The 26,148-nt window shown below is 41.4% G+C and overlaps 2 protein-coding genes across 2 annotated transcripts; one reads left to right on the forward strand and one right to left on the reverse strand.

Moving 5' to 3' along the window:
- Positions 1–8,633: 8,633 nt before the first annotated feature.
- On the reverse strand, positions 8,634–23,384 carry acp7 (acid phosphatase 7, tartrate resistant (putative)). The gene is made up of 15 exons (XM_073483029.1): positions 23,357–23,384; positions 22,415–22,479; positions 22,137–22,257; positions 21,308–21,508; positions 21,052–21,234; positions 19,726–19,751; positions 18,699–18,796; positions 12,678–12,740; positions 11,788–11,902; positions 11,467–11,580; positions 10,282–10,348; positions 9,789–9,856; positions 9,628–9,699; positions 9,119–9,256; positions 8,634–9,020 (listed from the first exon to the last, which is right to left on the reverse strand). Exons 3-15 carry the CDS (start codon positions 22,243–22,245, stop codon positions 8,955–8,957), a joined length of 1,320 nt encoding a protein of 439 aa, XP_073339130.1. The 5' UTR covers positions 22,246–22,257; positions 22,415–22,479; positions 23,357–23,384; the 3' UTR covers positions 8,634–8,954.
- LOC141010163 (KATNB1-like protein 1) lies at positions 22,821–26,135 on the forward strand. The gene is made up of 10 exons (XM_073483030.1): positions 22,821–23,094; positions 23,741–23,853; positions 23,950–23,972; positions 24,063–24,339; positions 24,431–24,546; positions 24,653–24,703; positions 24,788–24,877; positions 25,016–25,120; positions 25,519–25,612; positions 25,706–26,135. The coding sequence occupies exons 2-10, from the start codon at positions 23,746–23,748 to the stop codon at positions 25,736–25,738; spliced, it is 897 nt and encodes a 298-aa protein (XP_073339131.1). The 5' UTR covers positions 22,821–23,094; positions 23,741–23,745; the 3' UTR covers positions 25,739–26,135.
- Positions 26,136–26,148: the final 13 nt, after the last annotated feature.

Here is a 26,148-nt window from a genome sequence, read left to right on the forward strand (position 1 = left end):
TTGAAGATATTTAAAGATATTTTGTGGGATATCATGAAGTGAAAATATCAATTTGATTGCAACAGTGTCATCTTTGTATTTCACAAAATGGACAGCTCTTTCAGTTCTTGAGATTACTTGAACAAAATGTCCAGGAGTTGCTTCTTTGTAACTGCACCGTCTCTCCTGCTACTGTTTTCTCTACATATGCACATCCACTGCTGGTCAGCACGTGTGAAGCACGTGTAAATACCTCATGGGTTTCTGGGAATCAATCAAATCAGCAGACTTTATTCCAAAATATGTGCCACTATATTTAGGATGCAATCCAAACTCACCACTACCTTTGAAAAACACAAACCTACTTTTAAGTCTGAGCTGTTCTCCGTCCACATGGTGAGCTTTAATTGAGATGACATTGGGGCAAATGGCAGAACACATCTGAGGTGGCAGGAAAAACACAGCAGGCTGCCATGGGACTGTATATCCTATATTCTGTTGGTTTAGGTTTGGTGGGAGAACAAATATTGAAGTCAGATTTAAAAATGAATCCTGTGCACCTCTTTTCTCTGGAGCTTACTTAAAGAGACGGTGACCACAACATCCCTCCCTTTCACTCTGCAGCTGTTAGACTCTCTCCCTTTCAGCCAAAGCGCTCCAGCCTCACTAGACATCTCGAATGACTGCTGTCAGCATGGTCATTAAGTCTTTCAGTCTGGGTATGTTTAAACAAGCTCCTCTGGTGGCCAGTGGCCGCACAAAACCAATTCCCAGCCACGGGATGATTTGCTTCTCCCTGCCCAAATTCATGCCTCGGTCCACTGAATGGCTGGTCAAACATACTTATTGTAAGGTTAGAACAAACACTCCAAGTCATGGTTTCGTTAGCTTCCTTGGTTGCTTGCGATGAAAGGGTACTTTAACTGCAACCACCTGTTTCTGTTATCACCTATGCACAATGCAATACTGTCAGTGTGTGGCTTACATGTCTTTCATGGATTCAAAGAGAAATTCAAATCCTTATATCATTTCTAATTTAACAAGTCTTCGAGTTTGAAGCTATGCTAGGCACAGTAATGATTTGAGCTCACTGCTAATGTGCTTACAATCCCAACAGGTAGCAGGTATAGGCTAATGTTTGCCAAGTTAACCATTTCAGTTTAACTAGATAGCATGCTTATTAGCACAAAAACCAAAATACAGCTGAGGGAACATCATTTTGCAGGTATTACAGTATGGTCATGAACTAAGTTGGACAAATAATATTTTTTCACTTGGTGGTGGCCCTACAGGAAAGGTCAGGAAATCACCAAAGTCAGTAGTGGTCATCGCCTGATGGCCATGCACGTCTGTCCAAAAGTTCATGGCAATACATCCAACATTTGTCGAGATATTTTAATCTATAAATGGACCAATGCTGCTAGCATCACTAAAAACATTGGCAAACAAATTGCCTGTGCATTTCCAAACTGAACACTGAAATGGAGCAGGCTATTTTTGAACTAGTAAACTTGTTCTTTGGCTATTTTATATCTCATCCATGGCAAGTGTCACCAAGTTTCATCTGCTGCACGCCTCTGCTGTCCCTGCCTGCCGTTTCCTATCATCCATGAAGTCAAAGTCTTGGTCTGATCTGCTGTAAATCACCTCTGTACCTTATCTCCTGTTGTCAAAAATCCAGTTGAGCTGAGCACCGTCACCCATCAACTCTAGGGCCACTGCCTTCACGGCTAAATGAGCCATGAGCTAATTAGCGAATAGTAGCTAGCTACAGTCAAGGATAGTGAGCAAAGAGAAACAGTTGTCGGTGATGTGTATTTGGAGCTACCTTTGAATTCTGGCCATATTCAGATTCATGTGGATGATATAGGTAACAAAGTGTAAGATATCTTCCCAGGTCTAGACAAGGTACATACCTGTCTGTCTGAGTCCAGCGGTCATCAGGCCAAGGACATGAATGTCCTCTAATGACAAAACCGCCTGCTATATATCTGGACAGATGCTCTGAATACTTTCTACTCTGTGATCTGAGACATCTGTATTTTTGTAGTGAGCCAGTCACTCAGTTCCTAACCAACAGGCTGGTGAGGAGAGGAGGGTTTTTTTCAGGGTACATTGGAGATCTACATTGCCCATTCATTTGGATTGCTCCATAAACATTGAAAACCGCTTCACCGTCAATAAGACAGTCTAGTATGATCGCACTCTTTCAAAAACAACACTGGATAAAATCTCCCTGGGATGATTACCTTTACAGCCCGAACTGTGGCTTTTAGGACAGAGACAGCTTTCAGTGCTGCCCGTAAACTTTGCCTTTTTGATCCCTTGCTCAGTTACAAGCAACAATCCTCCCAATGCACACACACACACGCACACACACTTGCGTTCCTGACCCGTTTTTGGCCATCACCAGGGGTCACATAGGGCACTCCTGAGTGCTTATGTGTTCACTGCTGCCCTCCAACCCAGGGGAGGTCTACTTTGTTGACACATGACCAGTGTTAAACACCAGACTTACTTCAGGTGAAGAAAAAGCAGCTTTGACATTTCTGTCTTTTTGCTGAGTGCTGAAAGATCCATCAGTGCTCGCCAACACACCAGTAGCAATGTGGATACTGCTGGAGTTCAGAAAGATCCTGAATCAACTCCCCATGGGAAATTAGGTGTTGAAATATTGTCTTATGTCTAGAGCTAGGTTATGCCCTTGTCATAACATTCTTACAGAGCTAAATGATTTCCTTTGGGCACTGCTGGGATTGCTTACCACTGGGTGATTGTCATGTCAAATAGTAGCAGCAGGCATGCTCAAAAGGGCTTGCGGTTTCAACCCTTCTATTTGTTTCCTGATGTCAGGCGTGTGAAGTTCGGCCTCTACACGTGCCTGGAAGGTTGAGAACACTTGAAGAGTCCTCAGGCTCTCTCTGTGACGGTTTTAAGAGGGGAAGAGTTTAGAGTGCAAAAACCATTACTGTTAATCACCACCATTCCTGTAACATTCTGGACATTGTAAACCTCTCACTGACCTTTCCTTTGCAAGAGATCGGATCTCAAGTGATGATAAAGTGATGGCTTTGTTCCCTGAAACAACAAAGGTGGGCTATTCACCTCAACAGTACTGCGTATCAGACAGTGGATATGGATCAGCAAGAACATTACATTGTCAGCAAAACTTCCAACAATGACAGGCCTCGCTGATATTTGGAGCCAAGTCTGAGAACATAACAGTAACCAAAGTTAAAGGAGAGACAGACTGCCTGGCATGCGCAACATTTAGGACACAGGATAGGCAATAATGAGCTTGGCATTGTTCTCAACAGCATGCTGCATTCTGTGAGAGCATTTGGTCAGCAGTGCCAGCCTGTGAGAGAAAACAGCTCTGCCATGCAATTTGTCTTAACCAGGGAGGCATGACGAGCCTCGAGAGCATGTGCAGTAGCTAAATGAGTTAGATCCTTGTGGCTAGTGGATATGGGTAATTGTCAGTGGTGGCCCTCGACAATATGTTAGGTGTGATCACAAAACAGGTTGATGTTGTGACAGCTTGGGAATAAGGAAGTCCAAAACAAGACATGTTTCCATTCCATAAACAGACCTCTTTGGAAATCATACCAATGCATGCCACAATGCATAATCTTGCTCATTTCAGCATAGCAAGGCTTTCTTCAAAGTCAGTCACTGGCACGCATTCCGACGTCGTATTGTCAACAGTCCAGGCTTAACAAATTTAGTCTTCGCGCACAAGGCTGCTGAATGAGAATTTTTTGTCGACTTAGCAGACCCGAACACGGACTTCTTGAACCGAGTGACATGCCCCAGCTCTGCCTGCCAACAGCAGCCGATGTGGTAGCATACCCCTGTTGTCGCTCAGCTCTCAAGGCCCCTCGAGTGTTGAGGCTCAAAGTTAATGAGTTGAATCTCTGCCCTCTGGCATGAGGAAGCACTTCCTGCAGACTGAGAGGAGTCTCAGGTTGGCCCGCTGCAGCGTTCAAGAACAACCTTGTCAGTATGTAGAACAACATGACCTGTGTGTCCTGAGCTTCTTCTGCTCGGCGGGGAAGATTGATGACTTGAAAATGAGCAGATAGGAGGACACAAAAAATTAGAGGCCCTTTCACTGTTAAATTGTAGGATGATGATGATGATGATGATGAGTCCTTTAATGAGTTCTTCTTGCTTGACCCAAGGAGAGTAGTTAACCTAATGTCTTCTTGAGAAATTGCAGCATTACTAATCAAGATGGATGACTGCAGAAGTACTGCCACTGATGTGAGCTCCATTGCTGGGTTACCTGTTCAGTGCTTGTGGTCAGAACTGCATGGAAACTTTTCCATCTGCAAATTATAGACATTTTATTTTGAGGGTGAAGGTTGAATCATACGACTGTACAGACTGATCCTTTACGTCAGTGGTGCCCAACCTTCTTTGTCTGATCTTCCCCTACATCGCAAATGAGCTCAGTTTCTGCAAAACTGATTTTAAACAGGAAGTTATGGATGAATTAATATTGTTAATATTTTTTCATACAAATGAACTGAAGTTTGCAGTATACTTCAACTTGACTACCATCTATTTCAACCGTTTATCTATTATTTCACTATTTCAACAATTTTTCCATTATGTAATGCTTTATATTAAGGTCCCTGTAATAAGCGTCAGTTAATAGGTAATAAGGCCCTCATGTGCTTATAAGCCGCTAACATTAGTAAGACAGTTTGAGTGTTTATAATAGCATCATTAACACATTCATTGTTAGATTATAAGACATTTATAAGCACTTAAAATAAACTGCTTAAGAACGTTTTTTAAAACCTCAGGAGTTTCATATAATTGTTGATAATAGCATTGCAAAGAGATTTATTAGATTAAAGTAACTAAACTATTGTGTCATTGTTAAATTTTACGATGCTTTTATGTTGCTTTATTAAGGTTAACACATACTTTATTATGCATATATTGGCTATAATTAACTATGCACTTATGAACAGTTAACTATGCTTTCTGCAGCAATTGGAGCTAAAGTGAGAACAAGACCTAATTAAGATTAATATATATACATTATAAGCACTTATTGACAGTTTTTTATTATAAGTTATTGGCTTTTGCCTTTACTACAAGTTTCTAATAAGTGCTTATAAATGTCATTAAACTAACAATACACATGTTAATTATGCTATTATTAATACTTATATAATCTTATTGTTGGTAAGCATCTTATGATAATATAAAGTGTCACCTTCACAACTTTTAACTATTCTGACTATTTATCCACCACTTTTGGCCACTATTTTAACCTTTTACCTATTACTTGTATCCACTACTTTTAGCTTACTACTACATTTGGACCATTTATCAGTGTTTTGAACTGTTTATTTATATTTTTAACTGTTAAATATCTTGCCTCCATTACAGATTTTATTGTTTGATAGTGTTTGATAACACCACATTTGAGGGATCATGGCAAAAAATGTGTGTATATCGGCCGATACATCTGGATTTTATTTCTCCCTAATATCGGTATCGGTAAAAACTGAGTATCGGTCGGGCTCCATTCTAAGTACTGCAGAAGTCTCTCCTAGGGGAAAGGTACACCTGGTTGGTAATCATTATCTGAAGCTGAAGGTTAACAGGAGAGGCTAACTGTAGGATTCAGTTAACATAGAAATCTGAAGATCATCTGCTATAGCTTACTAATTGTTACTATGTGTTTATGGTAATCAATGAAAATGGAACTGCACATTTTGAAGTTGGACATGTGTTTTCTTATATAAATGTGCTGTGTGGAGACAGGACACGTGCTGTCTGACTCCCGACAGTGGTTTATCGTTGAGGATTCTTCGACTTCACTTTAGTGTTATTTCGACCCAGGCGGTCTGTCTCCCATATCTCCAGAAATAATATACTGCTTTCATCAAACCCCAGTCTGATCTATGTTGGTTTACGTTTTTCTAATGGAGAAAACCTGTTTTCTATTTTCCTTATGCTTTGTGCGAGTACAAAAACAAAAGCCCAGTTTCACTGTGGGCCCTATCATGTTTACCTCAGATTTACTGTGGCAATATAGTGTGTTCCCAGCGTTCACAGTTCACATGCTGTGTTCCTGTTGATGGCATATTCAGAAGCCCTGTAAGTCATTGTGGTGTTGATGTTGAGAGTGGAATTATGGCAAGAATGTGCAGAGATGTGCCTGGGCAGACTGAAGTTGGCTGTTTGTCTCGGTGTTGGTCTGAGGCTGCCTAATAGTGGCGCTTTGGTTATGGAAGAACACTGAGTTTTCTGGATTGATGAAATATCCCTGAGATCCAGCATCTGAGGGCCTTGAATTCATTACACATGTCCCCAGTCTCCACAGTTTAACCCTCTGATCAAGTGCCGGCTCTTGATCACCCATGAAGAGAAATACCACACAGAAGCCGAATCCTGTCTTTAGCGGGGGTTTGTTGTTGAGTGTGAGAGCTACTAGAGACTCTTGAAAATAGATAAATAACATTGGTACGCCGCAGAGTTGAACTGAAGGGCGCTCTGAGAGGTCTTATAGAGAGGCTTCACTGCTGGTTGGTGCTGAGAAAGAGACATCTGCTTCCCAATTTCGCATGTGGTCGGAAGAGAGTTCATTACTTTAATGGTTTATTGAGCCATAAGCTTGGGAAGAAGAAATAGCTGTTGATGTGTGATTAGAAATTAGCCTGCTGCAATGAAGCTAACTGAAGTGGGGAGGCTGTGTGGTCATGTAAAGGTCTTAATTTTAAGTCTAAGCAGACACCAGCTCCTGTTTTACTGGGTCATCAGCTGGCGATGAATTACAGTGGCGAACTACCCGAATGAGGACTAACAGGGCAAATTACAGTCAAATAGCAGATTAAACTGCCAACACCACCAGTTGCAATAAACCTACTGTTGTGCATGATCAGTGAGAAGCGGGGTATTTAAAATGTCTGACAGCATGAGGACAGACTTCCCCAAAATATGTTTTGTTAAAACAAGCGAACAAATCTGACTTCTGACCTGCCAAAGCCTGCAAAGCTTAAGAGGCATAAATTGGCGAACGCAGAGTAGACGAGGAAGTGCGAGAAAATCTGTTGCCCCGTTAAAGGCAGGAATCAATTTCTGTCAACAAAACTCCCATAACCACACTACCACGAACCTGCTGTTCCTCAATTATAGCTGTAATAAGCACATCGTATTTCAGCATCGGCCGTGCGATCTGAAGTGACATGTTATTTTCTTCTTGCTCTTTCTTTCCTGGATTGCGATCAATGTTTTTTTCTTCTTTCTAGATTTTAGGCAATCACATGAACTAAATGATGAGGAACGTGCACACCATGTGACACGTTTATTATAACATTGTACATAGATGACTAACTGGAAAACAACCAACTTTTATTGGACTATAAATGTGGTCGTTCACAATTGTAAACAAATTGCAATGATTCAATCTAGGCTACGTTCTGGCAGCGAAGGCTCTTCTCTCCGGCCCCCCTCTGCTCTCTGCAGTCCACACATAGTGTCCCTCACTCAGTGGGACGCACAATATGCAGAGTACAGTACGGTCAAAGGTTAGGAACTCAGTGGAGCGGGGCCTTCTCTACAGAGATACTTTTACAGTCGTAAGTCAGTGTGTGAGTGACAGTTAGCGGTGGGTAGGCACACCAAGAGCATGTGAGTGTGAGGTGTGATCACTGTACGCATGTGTGTCTTTCTCCTGCCAGACACCACTGAACAGCAGGGTATCGACATCAGAGAGAAGTTCAACAAATCCTCGGTCAGATTTAAAAACATGCCACTGACGCCTGACTACATTTGTACTTTCTACAAGAACTCTCAGCTTCTTATGGCTAACTTGTTGTGACACATCCCAACCGAGCGTAACGTTAACGTTTCTCCAGCAAAAAACGATGCTGCTTTCCCTGCAGTGTTTCCATCACCGATTAACATACGTATGTACTTGCTAAATAACGTGCTGTATGTTAACTCATGTGTGCAGTGTCAACACGTCATTGATTTTGTATATGTCGACTATGTTGTGTCAACAGAATTATGCAGACATGATTACACTGTGGCGCTAACACACTGCTTGACAACTCAAAACACAGACCCATGCAGATCCGCGCTGGTTGTCAGCCAGTATTCATCAGAAGCAGCACGCTGTTATTAGGGACTAATGCCAACATAGTGGTGAGAGTCATGGCGCGAGCGAAACCCCTCTGGGGAAAGAGCCTTCTCCCTCTCTGCATGCACCAAAGCCACAAGTATCCCTGAGTTACATAACAGTGCTCTCGTGTAGGCGTAGACTTCCATGTGTCTTTTTGTCTCGGGTCCCAACGGCCACACATACGGACAATGAAACGGGGTTTCAATATCCTGATAGGATAAGCCAAGGGAGAATCTGTCGTCTAGATAGAGTGATAGAAAGGAGATGTGATCTGTGTAAGTGCATTTCCAGGTATTTGAAATGAAATATGCTCAGAAGGGAATGAGGCCTGGTGTCTGCCAGACTGTCAGCTGACAGCTGTCTATGTCTGTTGTCAATGGATTATTCATGCAGAGAGGAATGTACCTTAATCTACCTGTGGATGAAAAGTAAAACTAAACAAACTAAAGTCAAACTTCAGTGATGAACTGCAGTGATGGTTTTGGAAGAAGGACCAATCCAGAGATTCAAGTAAAAAACTGAATTTATTCAAATATAAAACAATTTTTGATGCCCTTTACAAAACGTTTTCGAGTAGAGCACTTCACAGCTAATCACAGCTACATTATATAGATTCACAGTAGATGATCATTATAAAGAGGTCGTCTTATTGGATAAAACAAAGCTGAAAAAGTTTGAAATTAAATGAGTGATTCGCTTAATTTTAAAGGCTGAGTGGCCAGGGAGGAAATTTGTGTAGTTTTTATCATCGGTCCATAGCTGAAAATGTGCTTGTTTTAAGTTTAAAGTGCATTCCCTGAGCAGTATTTTTGAAGGATGGCAGTCTTCAGAACCAGGCAGCAAAGCCATGCTTATCCTTCACCACCCATATGCTGTCAATCACCTTGCCGTACTGCAACACACAGAAAAGTATTTATCATTCAAGCAATACTCTCAAATGTGTCTTTTCACCTTTGCTGTGCTTGTGCATGTTCTTCCATGTGTCCTTACCTGGTCATCAGAGACCTGCTCCAAGTAAAGATGGCTGGCGTTGACCACTTGCATGCGGGTGTAGCCGTAGTCTGTGCTGCGGAAGGCGCTCCAGTCTTTGGGGTTTGGATTGAACCTGTCAGTCCTCTCTCTGCAGCCCTGTGGAGGAGTCAACAGCGATTTAACCAAACCTGTTAGTGATGAGCCACATGCCTTTCTCCAGCTCCGTCCACAAAGCCCTGTGTGACATTTACAACTGTGGCTGCGCCTCGGTGTGAGTCTGGCCACATTTTGATATGCCAGTGACTAACCCCTCTGTGGTCGGATGACGAAGCATGCCCTGCGCTGCTCGCCACCACATCAGAAAACACTTAACCAGAGGAACAGCTGGTGCTAAACTCATGCGGCAGAGCAACTGCTGCACAGGCAGGACAGTGAACAAAGGCTAACATTGTTTTTGTTGATGCTGCTGTCAGTTTGTGGAATGATCTATTATGGAAAAATGTTCGCAGTGATGTGAAAGTACTTACAGCAGAGCCTGTGATAATGTGTACAGGAGCTTTTGGGTTCACATAAGGCTGCTCTTTGCTCCCGTTGCACACCTGAAGAGAAAAACACAAAAAGTCTCTTTCACTGACTATAAAACACTATAGGTGTAAGAACTTGGTGAATTGATAATGCAGGCGCTGACCTTGTCACCGTACACAGGCCAAAGCCTCTCATACGTGTGCTCATGCGCCCACAACTCCAAATCCACTCCTGTGAAAGACATTTGATGATAGTCAGCAACTTTCCACAAAAAACATAACTTCACAAACAGCTCAATTAAATACATTTTGCTGTGTAATCTGAATGTCTCTCAGATCCTCTGCCCATTTAATTTTGAGATTTCTCGGCAATCAACAAAAGCTTAACATCAGAGCAACCAAAACTTTCAAAAGTTCCACCACAAGTTGAATAATTAAATGCAACAAACAAACGTCTGAGAAATATAATACAGGAAAAACATTTACAAATGGGCTGTTAGGATGTCAGCCAGACCAAACGCCTGCTTTTTTAATAAAGGATGTTTGGATTGCTCTGCTCTCTGCAACTGTGAGGACATTAGTCTGTCTGAGCGTGCAAATTTGCGATCTTAAACACCCATTAGCAGCGTACAGCTGGTTGTCAAATAGAGTTCATACCATAGCGGTAAAATAGATCCTCTAGACCAGGAGCTGGAGGTTTGGTGGAGTTCCATCCCAGTCGGACCTGAGATATAACAGAGAGGAATAATGACAGCATGAACCAACAGTCACGTCCGAAACACTACCTGCTGCACGAAACCCTACCTGGTGGAGCCCCATCGTGCCCGTGCCAGCCTCACTCCAAACAGAGCCAAGTGCTGACAGAAGTCAGACTAAGTGGAAACTATTTGGTTCCAAATTACAGTGATTATGACAGCAGACTGTACTGAATGTGCTTATGGGCTGCGATGTGGACGGGCCAACTTGCAACCAGCGTGACACGTCTGCTACCAGGAGTAATTAAAGTGTCGGGCAACACGGCGGAGAATGAACTCTACAAATACTTTCATGTGATGAACCTAAAACAATACAGATGTCCGCACACTGCCACATAAACAATGAGCCCTTTGTAGGCAATTTAGAAAATGTTATAAGGTAACGATAATAATTTCTTTTGCTTAGCGGAATCAAATAAAATGAATCACTAAAGCGTTACGAAAGCATTGATAATTATGCTTTGTGATTAAAATGGCTGCCATCAGGAGAGCAGCTAAGCCATCACAACAGGATTTTCCACACTTGAGACTAAACAGATGTGTGAGTGGCATTATCCTCCTTTACTGAGCCAGACTTTAAAGCTTCTCTTGACTTCTTGTTCTGTGCACATTCGGCCTTTTATTCAACTGGCGGTCTGTACTCCACATCCGGCCCAGAACGACCTCTGAGTGGCCCAACACACATAAATCTGATCAATGACAAGATATATGAACTACATATATAATGAATATGTCAGGTATGTCTCACAAACATATGCTTATAGGTGTGATGTACATAGTCACCACATATCCATTCATACACCTCAGACTGCATCCATTTTTTTCTTAACCAATAACATTCAGAATTTTAGGCTTTAAATAGGCTGCTGGAAATGTCTGTACCATCAACATTTCCTGGTTTTAAACTCTGGTCCAATCAAATTTGTAATTGAATAGCCCTGATGTACATGCTTCTTATAAAACTACCTGTCATTCGTATGAGTTTGGTTCTTGATCACCAATGCTTTCTATTGCAGTGTAGTTTAGGGCGCTGTGTGCATTAGATAAAGTGTATGAATGAATGGATAGGATTCTGTGGTTTACACACAAGGGAGTCAAACTTGGTGCAGTCGTCCTGGTCGTCATCGGAGCAGTACATGGGTCTGTGTCCCATTGTGATGATCCAGGGTCGCACTGCTCGGTTCTCTGGCTTGTTGGCCTCCTGGTTTAGGAGAAGACATGCATATGTAAGAATGTGTCAGACAGAGAGAGAGATTTTATTTCTAACAGAATGAGAAAACTGTAGATTGTACAAGGAGAAAATTGGACAACTTTGAAAGTGCTAAAGTGGAAAAAAGAGAGTGCAAGTGTGGGAACAAAGGAGAGCACTTAGCCATCATCAACACATGTAACCGGTGCAGTCATTAACCTCCAGGTCTTTCCTCAGCCACTCGTACTGCTTGAAGAGGAGGTCTAGGCCGAATTCAAGGTAGAAATAAACCTCAGTGGAGAGGGAGATGATGTGCGCTGACCCCAGGTTCCAGCTGCGGACACACATCGTTAAAATGATACACGGCTCTGACCCAGTAGAGGAAGCATGCTGAAAGCCAGCAGAAAAGCAACAACAGGCCTCTCTTTAAATCCCACATCGTGTGAGAAATACTCCAACATCCAGGCGATGTTGTAGTCCCTGACATTTTGCTGTTGAATGTGGGGCCAGGTCCACTTAAGTGAATCAACTCTGCAGGGTTAATGGAAAAGCATGTGTTCTGTACATGTGTACTGCATGTTCTGAACACTTTCCAGTAGCAGTTGCGGGATTTCAGTCGCCTCTCCAGTGTCAGCCCCCTCTTGTTCCTAACCGTGCACATAAGAAAAGGGCTCTCAGCCAGCAGGCCTGTCTGCGTCTTGGCCTGTGAAGTGGGCAGCTGGCCTGTGGTCTAGCAAGGTATTATCTTACTGTCTGAGAGGAGGAGGTCTGTAATGGGCGATGAGTCACCCCATCAGATGTATAGCTCCTTTGTGTAGTCACCATGTCCCTTAGATAGGAGGCACACAAAACTAAGAGAAGGGAGCTCATTAATGCTCACTGAAATACAGTAGGAGGTTTAGAAAACCTGCACATGATACTTCACATGGGGCTCCTTGTTGGAAAAGAGATGATTTATTTTCCTGGCTCTGTGTGTGTGCAGCTAGCACCCGCTTTGGATTCACCAAAACTGCTTGTGGTTCTTTCACCAGCTTAAGCACGTCATAACTAAAGCAACAACTTTCTAACTTATTCATGGAAACTGACAAATTTTCTCCTCCCTTTCTCACCTGTACCACAGGCTCTCAGTCTTGCCCGGCATGCTGAAGCGATTCCTGTAGTTTGAGAAGTTACTGTGCACAAACAAGAAGAGAAAGGGTAGTTAGACAGACACATCATACAATCTACGTTCTTTGAATGTCTAAGAAACAGCATTTAACTCTTCAAGCTTCTGCCCTCTCTTATTTTGTGGTGTCTACACCAGATCTCAAACAACAGCTCAACTGCAGTCTTTTCACAATATACTGAAGATAATTCTCAGCTAAGCTATAAACCAGCAATCTCAAAATAACTGCCTAGTTTCGGTGGATTTCTTTTGTTTTAGGTCACTATTCGGGTCTTATTTTAACTTGGCAGGAAACTCCGGGTGGTATATCATCGGATAAAGATGACCATCAAACTGTGGTGGTGACATCTGCCCCAAAGTTTAGAAAGACAGAAAGAGAGAGCGCCAGTTTTAGATGTTCTGAGAAACCGTACACTTTGCTCCAGCCAGGCTATCAGTGGCTGCATCTCCAAATTAAAGGCTGCAGAAAAACATGGACGTAGCCTCGGTGACATCGCCCTTTCTGATGGGATGTTTTGAAGCTTTACATCATGGTCAGTTTCTGGAGCTGCATAATCAAAAAATTTGGGCCGGTGCGGGGGAGCCTGGGTGGAGCCGAGACGGGGTGAGCGAGTAGGAGCCACTGAGGCTGTGAGTACTACACCTGTCAATCAAGAAAACAGGCAGCTAAATATACCCCTCTCAAAACCATGACATCTTTAAAGAGCACTGTAATTTTACATCCAACGACCAGTTGCATCACATTAGAGGCTATTCCACAACCGTTTCAGCACTGAGTTGTGGTGGTTCCTACTTGATCCAGATATAGCAGGTTGCTTGTAGTGATCAATCCACTGCTACCGCAATGACTGCCACAAATTTCTTTGCTCTTTGAAATGCATCAAACTATACAATCAATCACTAGAGCCGCTGTGATTAAAGAAAATTAGTTGCAAACTATTTTGATATAGATTATTTTGAAATCAAGTAATTTTTAAGCAAAAATGTCAACATTTATGGGCTTAAATGTAAGATTTGCTTTATTTATGTTATTTATGAAAGTAAATGAAGAGTCTTTGGGTTTTGGACTATATGCGGCTGCAGGAATGAGTCCTAAAACCCCAAAAATGCACTTCTTTCCCATGAGTTCAATGGGTTTTCTGAATGGGTTTTGGGTTTGATGCCTGAAATACATTTTTATGATTTGTTCTATGACATAAAATGGGGTCAGTAAATACCGAACGTGAACTGAGAAGCTTTAACGTGTCTTAAAAAAGGCAGTTGCTAAGAAGTGGCTGACAGAGGTTGTTGGGGAGATTTAATGTCATTGGAGACTCATCCACTCACTAGTCCATCTTTAGAGGTGGACTTCAAATGCAAACTTTTATAATTCAAACTTTCCAACTCGTAGGATTTTTCGGCATTGATTCATTGTGAAAATAAGAAAGGAAAGACTGTTAAGACACTCACCTACCCTCCCTTCCTTTCTGCTCAGTGCGTAGTATTAAATAAAAAAGGTTGCGGTGGAAAATAATGAAAACAAAGGATGAAAAGTAATAATGGACAGTCACTACACAAAGTGCGTCCAAGTAACAGATGAGGGGCAGCCAGGTCTTGTTAAATTGTGACTCTCTACTCTTCAGAGAGAATCATATTTTCTCGAGGTGAAGGGTATTGGTCATTTTACTGAGCCACATATTAAAAGTGGGAACGTCGTTCTTCTACCATCATCCATCTTAAACCAGTGCACCTCAAATATTACAATGGGTGCACCATGCAGAAGGGAAAAACACTTTCATGGAAAGCTCACACTGACGCCAACCCGCCAGTCTCTTTTCAGTTTTTCATTCCAGCATGAAGGCAGGAGCCAATCTTCTCAACGGGCCATTAACTAAGTGAGGTGATTGGGACGACTGTTTTCTTATCTGACATAAAGAAGAGAAAAAAGGCTAAATTCTTTACATATATTCTGCACTGACTGGGTTAATGTAGGGTTAGGGAGAACTAGAAACCAGAGGGTCAGAGGTCAAAGTGAGGGGCTGGGACACAAAAGGAGAATACATCTAAGAGTTTAATGAGACTTGTTGACTTGAGTGTTGTCATCACTCAGCATGAAGAAGAATCCTTTGTTTAGGTGTCTTTATTACTATTATCACCCCAAAATACTTCTTGACAATCAAATATTGAAATACTTAACTCCTGATTTTTAGGAAATATATTTTATACAAGAACCACATCATTTATTAAAATGCATCAACTGAAAATTTCAGTATATCCTAATCCAACCATACAATTAATGTAAGCTCAAAGGTCACATCTGCTCCTGTGGAAATCAGTTACGATCTGGAGTCATCAGTCATGGCACTAAACCAGGAACAGTCATGAGTTGAGTTCATACTCCCATCTTGTGGCTAGGAATGGTATCAGCAAACATGCAGAGGGATCTGGGAAGGCACCATCCACTTAGTAGCAATAAACAATCAATTTTCTATGCCCTGAAATAATACACACGCTCTCAACAGAGCCAAACAGAGTGATATAACTGGGCATTACCTCAGGGAAAGGATTAGCCTGGAGAAATAAAGCCAACAGCGGGCTTTAAAGTCTCTCCTTTTGTGGTGCAAAGACGATAAGCTTATATTTGTTTCATTAATCTGTACGCTGGGAGACCAACATGTGAGTCATCCTCTGCAACTCAAAGCACGCTTGATTCCATGCGTGTTTGCTTTCCATTAAAAGAAGACAGAGATAAAAATCTGGTGGCTGTCAAATCCAATGTGAACAACCCGACTCTTAAACTGACCCAACAAAACTTTCCCTCCTCATCATGTCTTCCCCTTTCATCATCTGATGAGCTTAATCCAGTCGTTACGAACCAGTTGTAGTCTTCAGGAAGCATGTCACAGACTCCCATCACAAGACTTTGTTTCAAACAGCAACGGTTACTTCGCTGTCCCTCCAAGGGCCTGATGTGCCATATTGTGCATGGTGAACAAAGACAGTCTTGATTGGGGCATCTTCAGTGGATCCACTGTTCTCATCCTGCTGGAATGCTGACTGAAAACGTTTGTGGTCGGCCCTGTTTCGATTGCCTTTCACCCATTAGGTTTTGAGGTTGGAAAGAGAGGGGAACAGAGAAGTGTAGTGGGAGGAGAGGACAACAGAGCGCAAGGCAGAAAAAGCAGGGGCCAGATCCTGGGAATATCACCACAGAACAAAATACACATTTAGGTATAGGAGAGGGAGAGCGGAGCAGGGCTTCTGGTTATGTAATGCAGCGAGCAAAATGGTTCTTGATATCAGGTTCTTATGTCAAGATGCGGCGCCAAGAAAAAGAGACTACTGTGAGCAGCTCCTTAATAGAGACCAGGCTGTAGTCGCGTTGCACATGGCAAGGCCAGGCGAGAGATGTCCCAGTCAGTTTAGCGGCAGCAAGTAAATATTATGGTGCAAGATCAGGCTTCTCTAAATGTTACAACCAACTCCAGCAAATGTGCTTGAACTTTAGGTAAACATTAGCTGCTGATCTGATGAATTTAAGGCATCTGTTGGACGTCTTTAATCATCATCCACAAAATACTATTGAACTTAACCCAGAAAATAACAGTGAAATGGACTGAAAAGATTTGACTCACAAGGTAGAGTATTATATTGTATCAAACTACATCAGTGGTGGTATATTTTCATTGATCAAAACCACTCAAATTACATTAAAAACTCGTCAAAAGCGCAATATCAATATGTCAGAATATCAGTGTACAACTCGCTACATGAACAGAAGCACTGAAGGCTGCTACCCTGTTTAGTGTTGCAACAAATGACTATGATCAACTAGGGCTGTACTGAACAGGTTTAAGCTTCGAAGCTTCATTCATCACACTGAGATTTAAATTCTACATCTTTCAAATGCTGGCATTTCTGCACTGTTGCAGATGCAGATTAGGCTACACTAACATTATTAGTGTCATGCTATTTGTAGAATCAGATTTCATTTCCAGCTCATTTATTTAAAAAGAGATAGATGTATTCATTTCCAAAACTAACATGTTTTTATCTAACAAAATGTTCTGCTTCATTACCCCGGCCAAGGAGGTTATGTTTTCACCTGTGTCCATTTGTTTGTTGGTTTGTCAGCACGATTACACAAAAACTACTAACGCATTTCCATGAAACTTGGATGGAGGAAGGGTCTCGGGACAGAATAGACCCCATTAACTTTTGGTGTGTATCCAGATAAAAGGGACGGATCCAGGAATGTTTTCTCACTTTCGTTAACATTTTGGGCATTTTCGGATCCTATATTTGTTGGCATTTATCCTTTCAAAAACAACATTTTCACTGTGATCAAAAGCTGTTTCCTTTTCCGCTTGCCACTTACAGTAGGCACACCCTCATACTTTATGAGGCAGTCTAAAAGCAACATAAACACATTTATAGTACCATAATGACAATAAATCTAATTTGGCTCAAATACTATTACAGTAACTACTTGAGGGGTTTATTATGTATTCTGTCGGTGCTCCATCAAGACAACATCCCTTTCATACCAACAACTGTAGAAAAAACCCAGTTTGGTTCGGATATATTCATTAAAGAACGTTGATTTAACTAAAAAGACTAAATCGAATTGCTTCATTCAAACTGAAGCTTTCGTTTGAGGATTAAAATATGACTACAGACATTCAAAGCTTTATTCGAAAACCTCAGTAGAAGCTTTGAATGTAAAAAATGACATAAGGTACAGCTCTATTATCTACTAATATGCAGATCATTTTTCCATTAATCAATTCAACATTTTATCTTGCACCATAATTTCTCAGATACCAAGCTCAAATTATGTGTTCTGACCAATAGTCAGAAACTAATAGAAATTCAATGTTCTGGCATGTTAGACAAAGAAAAGCATCTACTCCTCACATTTGAGAAGCTGGAACCAGCAGATTTTTAGGATTTTTGCTTGAAAAATGACAATCAATCAATGAGTCGCTAAATTGTTCCTTCCTCACTGCCCTGTGCCTTAGACCAGGACATTTCCCAGACTTAATGTGAACAACACATTCAGTGGAGATGAGTCAAAACACAGACAGACTTCCCACCACCACCACGGGCTGTCTGTGGGAACTGAAAAACAGATAGTGAGAGCTGATGATTCCCAGTCAGATAAATGTTTGTTTTGGAGAGTGTTGCCTTGTTTAGATGTTGGTGGTTCCTGACGCTGCTCCAGCCTTTGGAGACCCAAATAGCTCCCATATGTTCTGATGGTACAGTGAAGAGTTTTCGGCAGACCGAAGATTGTTCTTTACAGCGGAAAAACTGCGGCTGACCCCCCCAAAAAACACATGCGTGCACACACACTTTACATTTACAGTAGTCAGTTCTGAATGCAATTTGTCAGGGGTTGTCTGGCACATCTTGCTCCCCAATATGGAAAACAGAATGTACTGCTGTTTTTGTCCAAAACCCATTGATTATAACTCTGCCCCAGAACAGAATGTGGCATAAAAATGTAAATAAAAAAGAAAACAGTCAGGCAGCTTCCATGTTGACTCACTGGCTATGAATTTCTCTTGAAGCGGTCGCTGGTAAGAAACAATTTTTCACCAAATATGAAGGCAACCACGTGTTGATGCCTTCGAATCCACACACCTTCACAAACGTGAATCCGTCTAGAAGTTATACTTCTTCTTGCTATAGGCCACACTCACTGCCACAGCCCCTTTAAGCAAATTGACATGAACAGTTAATCAATTGTCCTTTAGTTTGTGATTGACTTTTCCACACAATCTTGTGCAAGTCTGTTAATCAATATAAAGGATATGCACCTTTTTGCAACAGGCCCCCTCCCAGGCAAGTTTTTGCTTCCTAGGATGAAAACTTTTGCAGCCAAGGCAGTGGAAATTTTTGTTGCCCGCCCGACTGACTAAGCAACCTATATAGCTGCTGAACAAATGTCAAATAGAGTGAGAGGAAATGAAAATCCACCTACTATGTGGCCTCGTGGTTGCCTGGACAGGTCATGTAGGGCACATAGGCTGCAATGGACTGGATCTGCCTCATGAACTCATCACCAATCCTGGCATTGTCCTGGAATAATTTCATTCAGCTGGTAAACACGAAGCCAAAATTTCCCGCTAGACAACAATGTTTCATTTTTCTCCATCTGCCAATATTCAGCCAAATTAGTTTTGAAAACTATGCTAGTCCATTTTCCAGACAGTTTGAGGAATGCATCATCAGCCTACCAAACAAACCTCACTGAAACCAGAGGAGAGTTTTTTTCCTTTTTTCTACACGGCTTTTAAAAACACTGCGGTTCATGTCTGCACTGATGGCTTTTACCTGCCACAGCCATTTATGACCTTTCAGACAAAATGTTCTGTTTTTCTATTTATAATATCAGTGAAGCCGCAGGATGTACTAGCACATTCCAGCAAAAGACGCAGCCCAGATAAATTATGGTTATTAATTTTCGCAGTAGTCTGCTGATTGCATTTAGCATTTCTCTTTATTTAGAAAAAAAGTCTGAATAATAAAAGGACCTCTATTCAGGAGAAATGATATTAGCAACCAAGACAAGGTCACCAGTATGTCCGCTAGGTATCAAAAATGACAGCTGGGAGGTTTTCAGATGAGCGAAAATGTTATTGGGACTCATGATTTGTGGTTTAAATGGTGCTTTTTTTATTCAAGAAATACTTGAGCGACATGAGCCCAACTCTCGTCTTTCACCGCAGGATTAAGGCATTTCACAGTAATGCTAATCATAAGCTGTGTGTCTCAACCACAGCTGAGAGCCTTTTTATGCACTGATAATAAATAGTGGTGAGTCTGAGGGCAAGCGCAGTGGAGAAAGGTAGAGTGGCTTTTCTCATCTGTCACTGTGGAATTAGTGGAATATTTCAGAGGCTTTAAGAATATATGCTATTGATGAAAGAAATTTGCTGTCAGTGACCTTAACTGAGCACAAGCGTGATCAGAGTTCATTATATTGTAAAGAAAGAAGAGTAAAGTACCTCATGCATATCGTAGGCAAAGTCCCCTGTAAAACAACAAGAACATCTCCAGATTAGAACAGATCTGTGTTTTTTATTTAGATTGTTACTCTCCCACAGCATAGGGTAACAACAATATATCTTTGGTGCACTGTGCCAGAATATCCCAAATAAATTGTGTTTACTTGTGTTAAAAGTTGTGTTTACTTGGAAGTTTGTTTCTCAGTTTGTTAATCATTTTGTCAATCAACTCAGATTGTATTATAGTGACAAGGCTTAATGTAATGGTCAAACATTTTGGGAAATACGTTTAATCACTTTCTTACTAAGAGTTAGATGAGAAGATGCATTTACATATTTAGCATACAGCCAGGAGATTAGTATCAATCTTTTCATCTACCTCTCAGCATGGAAGGCAATTAAGTATATTTCCAAACATGTCAAACTATTCCTTTAATAAATGACGAATGCAGGCCTGTTAAACTACTTTCTCCGAAGGGCCATATTTGAAAGAAATAAAGTGCCAAGGGGCGAGACTTTTACATTCCCTGCGTCTGACCTGGAAAACTCAAAATTAAAATTTGTGGAAACAAGTTTTTTCCTCTGCTTGTTTTTATCAGTTTTCACCATTTTTAATCTTACAAGTAGGATGTCAGTTTGATTCCCATAAATTCTCTCTGCTTAAACATCCTGGGTTTAAACTGAAATAAGAGTATGTTTGTGCTTAGCAACAGACAGAACTAATAAATGGGCTAATAAGCCTACTAAAAAAATGATCCAAGGGCCAGAATGAGGTTGTTAAAGGGTCTGCGTTCGGCCCACCATTCCAGTTGAATAGGTCTGCTTTATGAGGCAAACAAGTAGTTTTATTCTCCCTAAAGTTGTAAATTAGCTGTAAAATAGCATTTAAGTCTGTGTTTCATTTGACAAGCCACTAAAAGGAGAAGAAAAATTATGTTTCTTATTATTCCCTGGCAAGAAATTGCGACACGAGACAAAAGCAAGAGAGTCAGAGACTGAGTCTGATTTTTTACCCATATTTTGTTTAGATTCTACTGCCCACCTATTCATTGACATTATTTTGTCAACTGTGAAGTGATGGAGCAAGCAGGTGACCGGTATCTAACCCACACCGTCCAAAAGCAAAACATACAAATGATAAATAGGTATCATTATGCTGATTACAGTTATTACCATCATGATGTATTACCTCTTCACTACACATTTGTGTTGTGCCAGGTATCTGTGGATGACTAACGCCTTAAACAACAGCTGATAACGCTTAATGCCTCTTTACTGCTTTTACAGTAAAAATGATTGTTACATTTCTATCGATGTGGAGCTCACCTATGTGCAGGATGACATCATACATGCCAAGCTGCGTCTCCTTTTGCAGCCGAGCCAGAGACTGAGGGTTCTCGTTGCCCAGGTCTCCGTAGAGTGCAAACCTGGGACTGAAACTAGTGCTGTCATTCAGGGCAGTGAAGAAGAACACATCGCTCCAGCCCTCATCACTCCCACAGTGGTACGCTGAAATTAGAAAAACATGTTTATATGGAGAAACAATCTGACAAAGAGGATGTAATATCAAAGCTCCACTCACTATAAGAAACAGCCGGTTTGAGGCCTGTGAGAGCAACTCTGTGGATAAACATCTTCCTTTTCTCCTCTCCTGAGTCCACAAACAGAGTGGCGTCACCTTTGGCGCTCATCTCAAAGAGCCGACCCCCCAGAAGGCCATACTCCACTTTGCTCTCTGTCTTATTGAAGGTGGTCCAGGTCACAACCATGGAACCTGGCACTCCTGTGAAGAAAAGCCCACTTATTGAGATCGTGATGCGGATTGATCTGACAGAACAACTGGATTCACTTATCGATGCGTTTATCAAAGCCAAGAGATGCTTATGAAAAGGCTGACGTTGCACAAGAGTGGTGCTTTTGATCTTGCTGCTGGCAAGATAAGCTGACGACTGGCCAGGTACTCATTTCACCGAGACATCAACTCATTTAATGACTACCATGTTTCACCTTCGCGAGGAATGAACGAATAAACGTTTATGCTGCACAGACTCTGTGTGAACTGAGGGTACAGTAACATCAGCAAAATGTATGGAAGTTGAGGCAATTATCTGGTGTATTTAACCTGACTTACAGCGTGCACAGAGACATGTTGCTGTTGCAGGAAATATCATCAGTGCCTTACATGAAACACAAGATAACTGAAAGTGATTCTGAGCTTCAGTGAGACTTATTGCAGAGCTTACATACACCAGTGCTTTTAATCATTATACTATTGAGTTATTTGTACAAAACATCTGTGAATCTGCAAATCACATGACCTGGATACTGGTTTGTATTACAGAGAGAGACGGGGGGGATTGTGTCCCTAAATGAAAACACATGAGGCAGAGGAAGAAGGTTCAAACACTTACCTGGATAAGAGAGGTGCACCTGCTCTGGCTGGGTCCAGATGGGAGGAACACCAAGCACCAACAGGGGTGCGAGGCTTAACAAAGCACAGGCAGCATGAATAGGCACCATTTTAACACTGAGCTGCAGGTGCAGAAGCAACACACGCCCAGAAAATAAAACAATTTAGTCACATGATGTTCAGAGCTTTCATACAAAACATCACATGACTGAGTCTGTTGATATAAAACCAAGGGCCTATTTAGAAATTATATAACAGTACAGCCTTAAAATCTCCTACCTGACCTCAACGCCAGTTTATGCAGTCACACACGCAGACCGTGCCTCGGCCTCTGATGAGGACCTCTACATTGGATGAAAGTGCAGAACCAAAAACAGCAGAGTCAGCGAAAGCAAAACGGAAAGAGATGATGTGTCGATAAAAGCAGCTGATGTTGTTTTTCATTGTGCATTCAGGGAAGTTGCTGCTGTCAAAGTGAGCCCAAGTGCAGCAGGGATTAGCCAACACAAGCCACAGCCTGCCTCAGGTCAATAAAGTGCAAAGGCAAACAGCTGATATGCCTCACTGGCCAGGATAAAGGCACTGTCAGGGTCAGGGCTCATGAAGTGCAAAAAGCAAAAATTGATTAGGGTCAAAACAGGAAACCAGCTGATCCATCAGTTCTGGTAACTGCCTCTCTGGTTAAATGTGTCTAGATCAGCTGACTGGGAGCATGTTTAAAACCACACATGTTGCCCACTGCTCTAACGAGGTGTTTGGTTTGAATTGTGCACCGTTTAATATCTCAAGAGTCGCTAGAGGTCGCACACTACACAGACCGGGTTATGAATAGGATGCTTTATTCTCTCATACTGGGCGGTATTATCAGTTTAAATTGGACGTAAGCTTGTTAGCAGTCGCCTGACAGAATCACAGGGAAGGTTTAACTCTATTGTCGCTCATTAGGAATGGTAAACAAGGTGAGTACACCACTTAGGATATCTTATTTGCTTCACCTTAAGTGTGGTCACGCATTTATAAATTGCTGCGACTTGCGACAGAAAAGGTTGTAACTGTGAACGCAGCTAACGTGCTACGCGCAATAAAAAAATCTCTCTAGTTTTGTCTCCGAGCGAAACTTAACAGTTTAAAGAAAACGAATAAAGCTGTCCAAAAGCTTCAAACACATTCTGGCCCGAATAAGTTCGCCACATTTTCAAATTAGTCGCTGAAAACACTCACGGCAACACTCAGCTGTGGGTCCGGGAGCAGTTCCTGGCTACGTCATGCCTAGAGGATGCCCACGTGGATTGTGGGAAATTGTGTTTTAGTATGTTAAGCCTGGAAAGCCTGTCAGTCTGGAGGATTAAAACTTTATTCTTTTTTAAACAACCTCTCCCATTATTTATGAGTTCCTACTATACTGGCTTAACATATTTTTGCCACCTAAAGATATAATAAATGTTGCTGAATGCTGTGAATAATAAATATATTGCGATACATAAACCATATTGTAATCATCTTATTGTGCAGACTTGACTTGAACTGACTGTGTGTGTTTAAATGTATTTGATTAGGTATAAAAAATGCACTATAACTGATGAAAAGGGGCTTCTCTGTCTCTAGGTGTAATGGACTCCAACAGTGAAGACGGTGACTACCCAAATCTTGCAAATGCCTTTCAGCAGGATGCATCCCAGTACAGGGTGACCTATACTCATGGGGGAAACACAAACGAGGTGAGATGGGTGACACCTTCTCACACACACATTTCTATATGCTACACCTCCTAATTGTTTAATTAATCACCATGCAAAATGTATTTTTAAATGCAGGTGGAGGACTTCAACAAAAAGAGGTAGGCCTTCTAATTTTGCTGTCACATGACAGCCAGTGCATAATGTGTTTTGGCTTTCAACGTAATGCTTGAACGTTGCACACTGCCCAGGTTTCCAGTGAGTCGCTCTAGCCACAACCCAGGCAGAGTGAAGCGGGTTGTGTCATGTAAGAGGAAGACCCACCATCTGACTGTGGCTCGGAGGAAGCAGCTCGGGACCGGGAGGGCTTGTGATGCTGCAAACAAGGAGAACGAGATGAAGTGCGTGCAGGACATGCAACAGGAGATATTTGACATGGACCCTTGGGAGTTTCCGCTAAATGTCAATAACAACCACAGGACTGGTAGAACTGGTTCTGAACAAGCCGACTACTGTACGCTCACTGAGGTCAGACATACTGTCACAGCTCAGACTGTATTTCTGGTAATACTTTGTTATTAATATGCAGATAAGATATGAGCCTAACAATGTTTTTCAGCTCACAAGGGATCACAGCACAATGACTGATGTGCTCTTTGGAAGAAATCTGAGACTGAAAGTGTCTTTAACACTCTGGCAGAGAAATGTAGGAGAGCTGTTGACATACTTCCTGAGGTACGTATACTGTATGTAGTGTGTAGTTGGTTTTCAAAGATTTATCACGCAATACGTTCACTGGAATTTGAAATATTGTTACATATTTGTCACTGTCTTTGTACAGGATCCAAGATATTGGTGTGTTTGTTGATTTTCTCCCACTGATAAGCAAAAGGTGAGTGTCCTAAATTTTGCAAAAGTTTGAGCAGCACAGGCTACAAGTGGACTAAATGTTAATTGAATCAACTTTTCTCTGCAGTATTGATGAAGATTCTTCCAGGATCACTATTGGCTGTTGTGTTGACCTCTTTCCTTTAGTGAAGAAAGTCCTCACAAATCCATATGAAGAGTGAGTATTCCTGCTCTAATGAACTGTTTTGTTTTTGCCAAAGAATCAAACATATGATGGGCATATGTGTACGCAGAGTAGCAGAATAGTTACTGTGCAGATCTGCAAATTACTTAAGGTTGTCTTTGTTTCTCACAGATATCTTACTGTTGGTTTAAAGTGGATAAATTCAGTTTTGAAAAACTGGGGCGAGGAACTGAGAGCAAGTGGCTATCGTGGATCGACTAAACTTCCATCGGATAAGTAAGTGTTGCTGTGTTTTATGAAATGTGAGATACTTTAAAGACGCAACATGTAAGAATTTAAGTTTATAACATTCAAATATTAACTTAAATTATCAACAGAATGTGAAGCAATAACCTTTTTTTAATTTTTTTACCTGGTGATATACTGCCCCTTATTTGTTTTGAGCATGAATTGACAATTCTTACATATTGCACCTTTTAAAGAATGGAAAAAAGCTGTGTATATTAATCTTAATCGTAGGACACTGTAAACAAAATAACATAAAACTGCATAAATAGACATATAGCTGTAATCACCCCCACCCTCTATCCCTCGACCTTTTGAATACAGTATATACACTAAACCACCTGTGCACCACCACTTGAAAACTGTAAGAATTTGCCACTTTGTTGCAGAAATTTCCAGGTCTTTAATCAGCAGTTATTGGAGTTATGGCATCAGGAACCTTTGCTGAAATCCGTTCCAGGGACTGCAGGAGACATGGCAAAGGTCAGTGCTGCATGTAAAATCAAATCATCACCACTGTCAGTAACTAATGGCTTTGAATTTTCTTATACAAAATAAAATTATCTTTTTCCTCAGGTCATTGATTCCTTCCTGTCTCAACTTACTTGACGGCAAAGAAGAACCACAACACATTTTTTCTTTGGTAGCAGCCCCGATAAAAAAACTCAAGAATCTTTAGTCGAATCATTAGACCGGAGCTGCTGTTGTTTCCACAGAAAAGTGCCTTTTAGCTTGTAAGGTGATGCCTGTCGAGTTTTATGTATTTATTACCATACAGGACAACTTGAACAGAAGTACAGAGACTGTGCAGTATACTGTAAATTGAATCATTGTCTTTTCATTGACCAAGTATGTTGTAATTATGATCGAGATCTTTTTTTTTTTAGGAAAATGTAAGAATGAATCCTAGAACTTAGTTTGACTGATATATTGTGAGCATCTATTCCCTTTAATGGCACAATCTGTGATGAATAAAGTTTGTATTTAAGATTTTAAATGTTGTGGTGTTGAAATAAACA

Source organism: Pagrus major, chromosome 16, assembly GCF_040436345.1.
Source record: "Pagrus major chromosome 16, Pma_NU_1.0".
Classification (NCBI taxonomy): Eukaryota; Metazoa; Chordata; class Actinopteri; order Spariformes; family Sparidae; genus Pagrus; species Pagrus major.